The sequence below is a fragment of the Balaenoptera borealis genome, assembly GCF_965194805.1.
Source record: "Balaenoptera borealis genome assembly, chromosome: 10".
Lineage (NCBI taxonomy): Eukaryota > Metazoa > Chordata > Mammalia > Artiodactyla > Balaenopteridae > Balaenoptera > Balaenoptera borealis.
Window position 1 is genome coordinate 105,231,607 of NC_138874.1, and position 13,089 is coordinate 105,244,695.

At 39.1% G+C, this 13,089-nt stretch overlaps 1 protein-coding gene across 1 annotated transcript; it reads left to right on the plus strand.

Annotated features, from left to right (window-relative positions):
- Window positions 1-510: 510 nt before the first annotated feature.
- Window positions 511-1,863, plus strand: LOC309635949 (large ribosomal subunit protein bL9m-like). Its single transcript, XM_082407851.1, has 2 exons — window positions 511-659; window positions 819-1,863. The coding sequence occupies exons 1-2, from the start codon at window positions 519-521 to the stop codon at window positions 1,470-1,472; spliced, it is 795 nt and encodes a 264-aa protein (XP_082263977.1). The 5' UTR covers window positions 511-518; the 3' UTR covers window positions 1,473-1,863.
- Window positions 1,864-13,089: the final 11,226 nt, after the last annotated feature.

Consider the following 13,089-nt stretch of genomic DNA (forward strand, 5'->3'; position numbering starts at 1 on the left):
GTATGAAGTTCTGGAAAAGGCAAACCTATGGAGACAGTAAAGAGATCAGTGGTTATCAAGGGTTGGGGGGAAGGAATGAATAAGTGGACCACAGAGGATTTTGAGGACAATGTCTGTGTCTGTGTGATACCATAATGATGGATACATGTCATTATACATTTGTCCAAACCCACAGAATGTACAACACCAAGATCAAAATGTCATGTTAACTATGGACTTTGGGTATAACAAATGTACCACTCTGGTGGGAGATGTTGATAATGGGGGAGGCTATTCATGTGTGGGGTCACAGGGTATATGGGAACTTTCTGTATCTTCTCAATTTTGCTGTGAACCTAAAACTGCTCTAAAAAAATAAGTCTTTAAAAAAAAAAAAAGATACAGAGAGAACCTATAGTCTAAAAGAGATTCAGGAGACACATAAACATATAAACTAATCATACTATACAGTCTTTATTTGAATCTTAATGCAAACAAATGAACTTTAAAAATAAAATTAAAAGTCCGCGCCCGAGAACATGGCGGCGGCCTCGGGGAGAGGTCTGCTGCGGGCGGGCACTGAGCGGCTGGTGCGAGGAGGGGTTTGGGAACTCCTCCGGCCGCGACTTGAAGGGGGCACCTCCGGCTCGGAGCGCGACTTCAGCCTGTCTCACAGTCGGGTGAGGGCCGGGTGTGCGTTCTGGGGCTCCTTGACTGGGGCGCGTTGAGACATGGCGGGGCCCCGGCCTGCGGGTGGTGGGCTCTCCTTGAGGGGCCGGCGGCCAGAGGAGGAGGCTTCTCCGTGGAGACTTGCTCACGCTCGCTCCCCCGGCCGCCAGGGCACGGTCATTGTGGAGCGCTGGTGGAAGGTGCCGCTAGCGGGAGAGGGCCGGAAGCCGCGCCTGCACCGGCGGCACCGCGTCTACAAGCTGGCGGAGGACACGAAACACCGGCCCAAAGACAACCTGGAGCTCATCCTCACGCAGTCCGTGGAGGAACTTGGAGTCCGAGGTGACCTGGTCTCAGTGAAAAAATCTGTAGGCCGTAATCGATTACTTCCTCAAGGACTGGCTGTATATGCATCTCCTGAAAACAGGAAGCTGTTTGAAGAGGAGAAATTGCTGAGACAAGAAGGAAAATTAGAGAAGATCCAGACCAAGGCAGGTGAGACGACAGTGAGATTTCTGAGAAGATGTCACCTGCAGGTAGGGATGAAGAACAATGTCAAATGGGAGCTAAACCCTGAAATAGTTGCCCGCCACTTCCTCAGAAATCTTGGTGTTGTGGTTGCCCCACGTGCATTAAAGTTACCAGAAGAGCCTATCACACAGAGGGGCGAGTACTGGTGTGAGGTGACGGTAAATGGGCTTGACACTGTGAGGGTACCTATGTCTGTGGTGAACTTTGAGAGGCCCAAGACCAAAAGATATAAGTACTGGTTTGCCCAGCAAGCCGCCAAGGGCATGGCCCCCACAAGCTCCCAGACCATCTGAACCTGTTCTACCTCGAAAGCAGCAAAGCAGAATCAGAGGAGTGGTGGAGCGAAGATGGGCCAGCACCGTGATATCACTCCCAGCTCTGACCAAACATGGAATTTTAGAAAGCATATGGAGACAGCGACAGCAGACTAGACTGAATATACGTTGAATTGTCCATATTTACCATCTTCAGCGTTTATCACATCTAGCGTTATTGGGGCAGGCCTACTCCAGAAGTACCAGGCTGTAGATTTGATAAGCTAAATATTAATAGACCAAAAGAGTCTAGATCTATTTAGCCTCTTCCTACATTGGAATTCATTGGAATAAATGATAGAGCTAGCTCGTTCTCATCATCCAAACTAAACATTTGTATCCGAAAAAAAAATAAAGAGGTTGTGTTCTTTTTAGGTGTTGTTTACTGGACTGAGTAGACTGGAGACGGGACCTCTAAGTGGGATGTCCTCTTGAGCCACTGGGGTTTACTGCTAAAAAGGAAAAAAGAGAATACATTTGCAGGCTACAGCCCACAGTTGCTATGGACAAATTACTCAACAAGTTGATATGCCTTATGGTCTTAAAACTTACTAGGTATGCTAATAAAGCCCTCAGTACAAATAAGCACAAAAAATAAATAAATAAATAAATAAATAAAAAATAAAATAAAATTAAATTAAAAAGTATGAGATAATTAGGGACATTTATACACTATTTGATGATACTACTGGAAATACTGTTAAATTTTTAGGTGTGATAATGGCATTATGATTATATATTTTAAGATTTCTTATCTTTTAGAGATATATGCTGAAATATTAAATATTTATGGATAAAAGGGCATAATGCCGGGGATTTGTTTCATGATAATTGAGGAGGGGAGGAGTAGAAGGAAGGAAGATGAAATAAGACTGGCCATGTGTTATATCTGTAGTTGGGTGATGGGTATATGGAATTTATTCAACTATCCTGTTTGAAATATTCTATGATATTTTTAGAATAAATAAAATTTAAATGATCCTGCACAAAATCAAACTCTACCTGGCTTCACTACGAATACCCTAGCAGAGCTGACTGGCAGGTTAGCCAAGCACGTTCCATAAAAAGAAAAATCCTACAGCTAATATCATTCTGGATGGTGAAAGACTGAAGGCTTTCTTTCTAAATTTGGAAACAAAGCAAAGAAGCTCACTCTCAGCACTACAATTCAACACAGAAATGGAAGTTCTAGCCTCTGCAATGAGGTGAAAAAAAGAAATACAAGGCAGACCAATTGGAAAGGAAGAAATAAAACTGTCCCTGTTTGCAGATAACATGATTGTTTACTAGAAAATCCCAAGGACTCTACCAAAGAAATTCTAGAACTAACAGTAGATTCAACAACGTAGCAGGAAATAAGATGAACACACAAAAATCAATTCCATATATACCAACAATGAGCATGTGAAACCAAAATTAAAAGCACAATACAATTTACGATCACTCCAAAGAAAATGAAATACTAAGGTATAAATTTAACAAAATATGCAAAGGATCTATATCCTGAAAATTACTAAATGCTGATGAAAGAAATCAAAGAATTCCTAAATAAATGGAGAGACATGCTATGTTCATGGATGAGAAGACTCAGCAGAGTGAACATGTCAGTACTCCCCATGTTGTTGTGTATGTTTAATGCAATTCCTATCAAAATCCCAGTAAGGTTTTTTGTAGACAGAGGCAAACTTATTCCAAAATTTATATGCAAAGGCACAAGCCCTTGAATAGCTAAAATAACCTTGAAAATGAAGAATAAAGGGGTAGGAATCACTCTATCTTATGTGAAGGCCTACTATATAGATACAGTAATCAAGACAGATGGTACTAACAGAGGGACAGACACATAGATCAATATAACAGAACAGAGAACTCTGAAATAAACTCACACAAATATGTCCAACTGACTTTAACAAAGCAATTCAATGGTGGAAGGGTCTCCTTTTCAACAAACAGTGGAGGGCCAACTGGGCATCCATAGGTCAAAAAAAAAAAAGAACCTTAAACCTCATACCTTCATGCAAAAATTAACTCAAAATGGAGTTAAACATAAACTTAAATGTAAAACAAAACTATAAAACATTTAGAAAAAGACAGGAGAAAATCTTTAGGACTTTTAAACTTGACACCAAAAGCAAGATCCATAAAAGGAAAAGTTGATAAATTCAATCTCACCAAAATTCTCAAATTTTGCTCTGCAAAAGGCCCTGTTAAGAGGATGAAAGGTACAGACTTAGAAAAATATTTGCAAACCACACATCTGACAAAGGACTAGTATCTAGACTACATGAAGAATATTCAAAACTCAACAGTAAAAAAAAATCCAACTAGAAAATGGGCAAAAGAAATGAACAGACACTTCTACAAAGAGAGAGCAAATAACCACAAGAAAAGATGTCCAACATCATTAGCCATTAGAAAAAAATGCGAATAAAAAATATTAGATATCACTACATACCTATCAGAATAGCCAAAATAAAAAATAATGTCAAGGCAGAGCACAGAGAATTTTTAAGTCAGCGAAACTCTTCTGTATGATGCTAAAACAGTGGATACATGTCATTTGTCAAAACCCACAGAATGTACAACACAAAGAATGAACCCTGGGACTTCCCTGGCGGTCCGGTGGTTAAGAATCCGCCTTCCAATGCAGGGGACAGGGGTTCGATCCCTGGTTGGGGAGCTAAGATCCCACATGACGCGGGGCAACTAAGCCCACGTGCCGCAACTACTGAGCCTGCGCACCACAACTAGAGAGCCTGCGTGCTGCAACTACAGAGCCCACGCACCCTGGAGCCCGAGCACCACAACTAGAGAGAAGCCCACATGCCACAACTAGAGAGAAGCCCACGCACCGCAATGAAAGATCCCGCATGCCACAACTAAGAACCGAGTCGGCCAAAAATCAATAAATAAATAAATAAAAAGAAAAGAATGAACCCTAATGTAAACTATGAACTTTGGGTAATAATGATGTATCAATGTAGGTTCACAGACAGTAACAAACATACTACTCTGGTATAGGATGCTGACCGTGGGGGAGGCTGTGCATATGTGAGGGCAAGGAGTATATGGGAACTCTCTGTACTTTGTCAATTTTGCTGTGAACCTAAAACTGCTCTTTTAAAAAAGTCTATATTAAATTAAAAAATATATATAAAAGAGTATTACTCAACCATAAAAAAGAATGAAATACTGCCATTGCAGCAACATGGATGGACCTAGAGATTATCATACTAAGTGAAGTAAGTCAGACAGAGATAGACAAATATTGTATGATATCACTTATATGTGGAATCTAAAAATTAATACAAATGAACTTATTTACAAAACAGAAACAGACTCACAGATATAGAAAGCAAACTTAAAGATGCTCAAAGAACTAAAGGAAGACATGGAGAAAGTCAAGAAAGCACAGTATAAACAAAATGGAAATAACAGTAAAGAAACGGAAAAAAATAAAGAAACCAAAAAGAAATTATAGAGCCACTTTGTGCTTCCTATACAACTTAAGAGACTAATACATTAAAAAATTACTAATCTAGAAGGTAGTATTTTGTAACTTTGGTTTGTAACTCCACATTCTATTTTCTACATGATTTAAGAGACTACTAATGCATTTTAAAAAAACAATTGTTATTTTATGTTTATGACAATATATAAAGATGTAACTTTGTGATACTGATAAGTGAAAGGGGGTAGGGACAGAGCTGTATAGAAGCTGAGTTTTATTGTTATTGAAGTTAAGCTGGTATCAATGCAAACTGGGAACTTTAGGATGTTAAATGTAATTCCCATGGAAACTATATAAAGTATATAGCTATAGAACACATACAAAAAAAGAGAATTAAAAACATTCTACTATTAAAAAAATCAATTAAACACAAAAGAAGACATTAATGCAGGAAATGGAGGGACAAAAAAGCTAGAAGGCATATGGAGAACAAACAGCAAAGTGACAGAAGTCCCTCCTTAACAGTAATTACTTTAAATATAAATGGATTAAACTCTCCAATCAAAAGTCTATACACTAACAATGAAAATCCAAAAAAAAAAAAGTAGGAAAACAATTCCATTTACAATAGCATCGAAAAGAATACTTAGAAATTAATATTAAGATTTAATTACTACTCAAAGCAATCTACAGATTCAATGCAATCTCTATCACAATCCCAATGATGTTTTTAATAGAAATAGAAAAATCCATCATAAAATTTATGTAGCATCTCAAAGGGATCATGAATAGCCAAAACAACCTTGCAGAAGAAGAAAACTGGAGGATTCGCACTTCCGATTTCAAAACTTACTGCAAAGTTACAGTAATCAGAACAAAGTGCTACTGGCATAAAGACAGACCAATGGAATAGACCTGAAAACCCAGAAGTAAATGCTCACATATGCAGACAAATTATTTTTGACAATGGTGTCAAGACCATTCAATGGGAAAGGACAGTCTTTTTAACAAATGGTGCTAGGAAAACTGTATATCCACTTGCAAAAGATTGAAGTTAGACCTTTACCTAAAACTATATACAAAAATCAACTCAAAATGGATCAGGGGCCTAAATGTAAGACCTTAAACTATAAAACTTTTAGAAGAAAACATAGGGCAAAAGCTTCATGACATTGGATTTGGCAATTATTTGTTACGTATGGCACCAAAGGAACGGGCAACAAAAGAAAAAAATAGACAAATTGCAGTCTATGAAAACTAGAAACTTCTGTGCATCAAAAGACACTATCAACAGAGTGAAAAGGCAACCCACAGAATGGGATAAAATATGTGCAAATCATATTTCTGATAAGGGATTAATATCCAGAATATATAGAGAACTTCTAAAACTCAGTAACAAAAAATCCCAATTTTAAAAAATGGGCAAAGTAGTTGAATAGACATTTCTCCAAAAAAAGATACATAAATGGCCAATAAGTACATTAAAGATGCTCAACATCACTACCCTTTAGGGAAATGCGAATCAAAACCACAATGAGATCTCACCTCATACCCATTAGGATGACTACTATAACAAAACAAAACAAACAGAAAATAGTAAGTATTGGTAAGGATGTGGAGAAATTGGAATCCTTGTGCATTGTTACTAAGAACGTAAAATGGTGCAGCTGTTGTGGAAAACAGTATAGTGGTTCCTCAAAAAAAAAAAAAAATAGAATTACCATATTATCCAGCAATTCCACCTCTAGGTATACCCAAAAGAACTGAAAGCAGCATCATCAAGACATATTTCTACACCCAAGTTCTTAGCAGCATTATTCACAACAGCTAAAAGGTGGAAGTGAAACTGTGCCCCACAAGTTAAAAAACCCATCCTGAAACCATGCCCAGTAAGGGTCAGCAGAAACTGGTGACTAACAAAAATTCCTGAGCTTGTCTTACAGAACAGCAGGTAAGGGAACAGCTTGTTAAAAAACCCTCCACTTGGGGCTTCCCTGGTGGTGCAGTAGTTAAGAATCTGCCTGCCAATGCAGGGGCACGAGTTCGAGCCCTGGTCTGGGAAGATCCCACATGCCGTGGAGCAACTAACCCCGTGAGCCACAACTACTGAGTCTGCACATCTGGAGACTGTGCTCCGCAACGGGAGAGGCCGCGACAATGAAAGGCCCGTGCACCGCGATGAAGAGTGGCCCCTGCTCACCACAGCTGGAGAAAGCCCTCGCACAGAAACTAAGACCCGACACAGCCAAAAATAAATAAATAAATTTCAAAAAAAAAACAAAAAACAAAAAAAAAACCCTCCACTTGTAACCTGCCTTCACTGACCAGGCTCACCTTAACTATTTTTTAACTCATTAACCACCCTTATAGATAATGCCTCTGACATATGGGCCACTATAGTAATGGTGGAAATTAAGTTGTTTTCCAGGAAATTGGAGTCGGCTCCTGTCCAGTTCAAGCCTGCCAAGACTGGTTGGGACCAATGACCCTAAAACTGGGCCTGCTCAGTTGTCTGATGAAGGACCTTTTGACGTCAGAGGGCTGAAAACTCCACCCTCAGATCACACTAGGGCCTCCATTTTTGAACACCATCACATGAAGAAGCATGTAACTCTTCACATGATGCATGTTAAAAAATGGATACACCTGTGCAGGGCACCGATTACCTTACCTTTTCCCTACCTGCAATCACCCTTTCTCATGCCTAAGACCCTGCTTCTTTATCCCATAAATATCTCAAGCCCCTCGCCTTTGGGGAGGCAGATCTGAGGTGTGTTATGTCTCCTCACTTGGCTGCCTTGTGAATAAACCCTTTCTCTGCTGCAAACCTCAGTGTCTCAGTGTTTTGGCTTGCTGTGCGTCAGGGAAATGAACCTGATTCAGTAACAGAAGCAGACCAAGTGTCCACCAACTGAGGAATGAATAAAAAAATGTGGTACATACATACAATGGAATATTATACAGCCTTAAAAAGGAAGGAAATTCTGACACATGCTACAATATAGATGAACCTTGAGGATATTATGCTAACTGAAACAAGCCAGTCACAAAAAGACAAACACTGTATGATTCCAGTTATATGAGGTACCTAGGTAATCAAATTCATAGAGGCAGAAAGTAGAATGCTGATTGCCAGGGGCTAGGGAGGAAGGAATGGGAAGTTGTTGTTTAATGGGCACAGAGTTTCAATTTTATAAGAGGAAAAGAGTTATGGAGATGGATGGTGGTGATGGTTGCACAAAAATATGAATGCATTTAATACCACTGAATTGCACACTTAAAAATTGTGAAGATGATACATTTTGTTGTGTATTCTTACACAATAAAAACACTGGGAAAAAATACACCTCCCCCCCCCAAAAAAAATAAGGACAACACTAAACATCAGCAAGGATGCAGAGAAACGAGATCACTCTTACATTGCTGGGAATATAAAATGGTACAATAATTCTAGAAAACAGTTTCACAATTTCTAATAAAACTAACCATTCAACTATCATAAAATCCAGCAATTATACTCTTGGGAATTTTTATCCCAGAGAACTGGAAACATGTTCACACAAAAACCTATACATAAATGTTCATAGCAGCCATATTCGTGATAGCTAAAAACTGGAAACAATCCACATGTCCTTCAACAAGTGAATGGTTAAATGCACTGTGGTACATCCATACCACGGAATATTGCTCAGCAATGAAAACTAACAAACTCTGATACATACAACAACTTGGATGAATCTGCAGGAAATTATGCTAAGTGAAAAAAGCCAATCCTAAAAGGTTACATATATATGATTCCACTTATATAATATCCTTGAAATGACAAAATTACAGAAATGGAGAACAGATTAGTGGTTGCAAGGGGTTGGTTGTCGGGGGAGGAGGGATATGGCTATAAAAGGACAACAGAAGAGATACTTTTGGTATTGGGATTGTTCTATATTTTGACTGTATCAATGTCAATATCCTGGTTGTGATATTGCACTACAGTTTTGCAAGAATGTACTATTGAGGGAAACTGAGTAAAGGATACATGGGATCTCTCAGTATAATTTTTTGCAACTGCATATGAATCCATAATTATCTCAAAATAAAAAGTTTAATTAAAAATATATAGTTATTTTTTACTTTTAAATGTTACTTGTGTTAACATTTAGTGGGCTTATTATTGTTATTTTTAATGGAATGAAATAAATATTTATCAATTTAAGTTTTAATTTCTAAGAGAGTAAATATTAACAGGTATAACTCACTTAAAGAAAAGCTCTTTGGGGTCCTCAATAATTTTTTAAAATGAGGTCCTTGGAATGAACAGTTTTAGAACTGCTCCTCTGCCCTACAGCTAATAGATTTAGATTTCTCCATTCATGGCAAGGCATGAATAGTTTCTTTTAACTTGGAACCCAGGTGACTTCAAAGACTTAAGAAACAAAGAGTTAAGTGATATGTAAGGTCTTTCCAACCTTGATTATCTATATAACAGCTGCCGACAGTAAGCCAACCATGGCAACGTGCCAGAAGTGTGTACAATACACAAGAACTTCACCTTGAGTAGATAACATGGAATACAAAAGGTAACAAATTTCAACCAGATGATACTATTTTCATGATGACTACATTGCCTTGAGGTTTGTTTCACAGCCTAATAGTTCTTTCAGGAATTAATGTTATGGAAAGTTGTGGTGTTTTAAACTGTTTATGTTATGAGAAATAAGAAGAAAGTAATGTTAGGAATGGTAGCAACTCTCAGAAAAACCTGAAGTGGTACAGTGCCTAGAACAGAACATCTCTGCATGGATGATTTGTTAGAGACCTTGGCTTCTAATTTGCAAAAAAGTAGAAGAAAAAGAAGAAGAACTAATGCTGAACTAGCATAGGAATCCAGTTTGGAAGAAACGACATTTTTAAGCAAAATGGTCAAGGTCTTCTGGCATTATCCATATGATGTTAATACATTATTATTATGGATGTTCAAGATGAAATCTACAGTTATTGTATCACCTGAAACTTTGGTATATATCTAGATAACTTATCTTTTCAATAGACTTTGTACAGAAAGGGCAACTCACTATACTTAAGCTTCTAAGAAACCTAACAATCAGCAGCAACCAACTGGCCTACTTCTACTAAACACATTCCATGCTATATTTTAAAATAGCACTCCCTTACTAACGTGTGCATGGTGTTTCTCTCAATTAAACTGTAGGTAAATTACAATGGCATTTTGTGGGTTTTCTTCAGGTTTAAATGATCTCCAAACACTATTTAGCTTTTACATTGCTACTAACCTTAAAAAAGGGTCAGATGGTACTGAAAAGGAATTTCAGCTCTCCTTCCAGAAGAATTCTTTTCCCTTTCAGTCACTGTGGCCTCATCAAAACTTTTCACACTGGTCTATCTCTTAACTAAACTTTGTGTTCTCAACAAAATAAGCATATTAAAAATCAAACAATGTTGAACATAATTTGAATACCTGCTATGTTATAGCACATTACAATGTCTCATTTAATCCTCACAACAAACCTATAGAGAGGGGAATAAATCTTATGACATTTCCACTATGAAGGGAACTTTATGACTGATGGGTAAAAGTGAGAAAATTCACCTTACAGTAAAAAAAAAAAAAAAAAAATCAAAAAATTTTCTTGACTATAAATTTGAAGTATCATTAGTAAAAAATAAGTTCAAGACTCTAAAGATCCTGAGTGCTGGGTCTCCTGCTCAACTAACACAGAATTCCCACTGGGAATTTTCTCACCAGTAAGAAGAAACTGAACACCAGAGAGAAAACTTACACTTGAAGGCCCATAGTGAGGAACTCATCCCAATTCTAGGCTGAATACTGTGCTTTAATGGTAGGAGCACAGGCTTTGGGTCAGAAAGCCCTAGCTCAAACATCAGAACTGCCATATATTAACTTACCTCTCTCAGTCTCAGTCACCTCTACCATAAAGTGGAGATAAGTGTCCATTTTGTAGGTCTGTTGTGAGGATTAAATGAGACATTGTAATGTGCTGTAACACAAATATACTCCACAAATGATATCTATTATTATCAGATCCTTTTGTAGAACTCATAGGTATCTATTGGAAAGAGAATGTAAGATCAACAGGCTTTAAGTTAAGCAACGGGGGAATTCACTAGATAATATGACCCATAAAGAGAGATGACTTTGTGAACCCCGAGAAGGAAGCTGTCACTAACATGATATCAATCTTTCTGCAATTCAGGGATTCTTATCCCTCCTCTCATTTCAAACTTGTACTGACTCACACTCTTATTGTCTCTAACCCAGCATTTCTACTCTGTTCAACACCCACCCTTTTCTACTCTGCTCCAAAATGTTGTGGCCAAGAGTCTATAAACTACACTCTCCTATTAGCTTCTACTAATAGGATGTAGTGGCAGGAGAGCAGAAGGCAGGTGGGGGAAAGCTCTCTCCTCTTTTCACTCTTTTCTCTCTCTCTCTCTCCTCTCTCCTTCTGACAGCAACTTAAGAAGTGGCTCTGTCCTTTGGTGATCCTAGCTCCTACACCAAGGCCCCTACTCCATCCTACTCCATGGTCCCACCACCTGCCACATTGGTCCTTTGGGGCACTCCTGGGTTCTATGGGGTGGAAACCTCTAACTGTAGTACTAATATCAGGTTATCTTAATGGAAACCCATTGCTTTTCAGCCCTCCAGTACATGTGTAACCAATTTCCTTCTGCTGAAATATGTGGAGAGGTTTCTGTAAAAGCCCAAAACCCTTGGTGTGGCCTCAAGATCCTACATGATCTTAACCCTACCTACCTCCCAAGCCTCATCTATTAATGTATTTTTTTTAATTAATTAATTTATTTATTTATGGCTGTGTTGGGTCTTTGCCTCTGCGCGAGGGCTCTCTCCAGTTGCGGCAAGCGGGGGCCACTCTTCATCGCGGTGCGCGGGCCTCTCACTATCGCAGCCTCCCCTATCGCGGAGCACAGGTTCCAGAGGCGCAGGCTCAGTAACCGTGGCTCACGGGCCCAGCTGCTCCGCGGCATGCGGGATCCTCCCAGCCCAGGGCCCGAACCCGTGTCCCCTGCATTGGCAGGCGGACTCTCAACCACTGCACCACCAGGGAAGCCCCCAAGCCTCATCTATTGATCATCTTTCTCTGACTCTCCAAGGCCTTTTTATAAACTTCTTCAAACACTCCGATCTCCATCGTGCCTCATTATCTTCACACATATGGTTCCTTCTACCTGAAATATTCTTCCTTACGTTACTCACCTGGGCAATTTTTATTCATCCTTCAGATCTCAGCTTAAATGTCACTTTCTCAAAGAGGTCTTTCTTGAGATCCCAAATCAAGTCAGATTTTACATTCTCACAGCACTCATACTTTTCCTTCATAACATTTATTACAATTGTATTCATATAATCTCTCTTTTACTTATTTGCTCAATATTTGTCTTCCCTTAATCAACTTTAAGGGACACAAGAACAGACTAGGTCTGTTCTCTGCTCTATACTTAGTGTGCATCAAATAAAGTAATTATTCAAAAAGTATTCATTAAATAATAATAAATATCCTTTACTCATACTTAGAAAATGGTAAACAAAACATTTTCACAGCATTATCTCCTTTGATCTTTACAATAGCTTTGTGAAGTTAAATCAGGGAGATATGAGAAACGAATGAGCCCAAGTTTCCAAGAATGGAAGCTAACTTGTAGCTCACTCAACCTGAAATGACCCAAATCTGAGCAGAGCTGTGGCATACTCCAGAATGAAATAAACATAGAGGCCACCGGCACAACTGAACACTTAAAAAAAAAAAAAAAGAAGAAGAAGAAGGAAGAAAAGAAGCCTGTTTACTGAATACTGAGAATCTAAAATGAAGTGGTAGTAACTGCCTGTTGCCTGCTCCTCTGTTCTACCTCAGCTCTCAGGGAAGAAATTCTCGTGAACGTGGGACTGCTTGCAGGTGGCTGTGGACGATGTACTATTAGCGACTATGACTCTCCACCCTTCCTAGATCAGAGCCCAGGTGCTGAGCACCTCCTGAGGCCTCTTCTGCAGAGAGCCAGAAGGGTGGGCCCAGGCCCCGAGGCACTGCTGGGCCAGGATGCCTGTAATGGCACCCACAGCAGCCCTGCGGTTAGTCCCACAATTAGGCC

Coding starts and splice junctions, on each gene's coding strand:
- LOC309635949 (XM_082407851.1), top strand. CDS start 519: ATGGCGGCGGCCTCGGGGAGAGGTCTGCTGCGGGCGGGCACTGAGCGG. Junction 660..818: donor TCAGCCTGTCTCACAGTCGG/GTGAGGGCCGGG, acceptor CCCGGCCGCCAG/GGCACGGTCATTGTGGAGCG.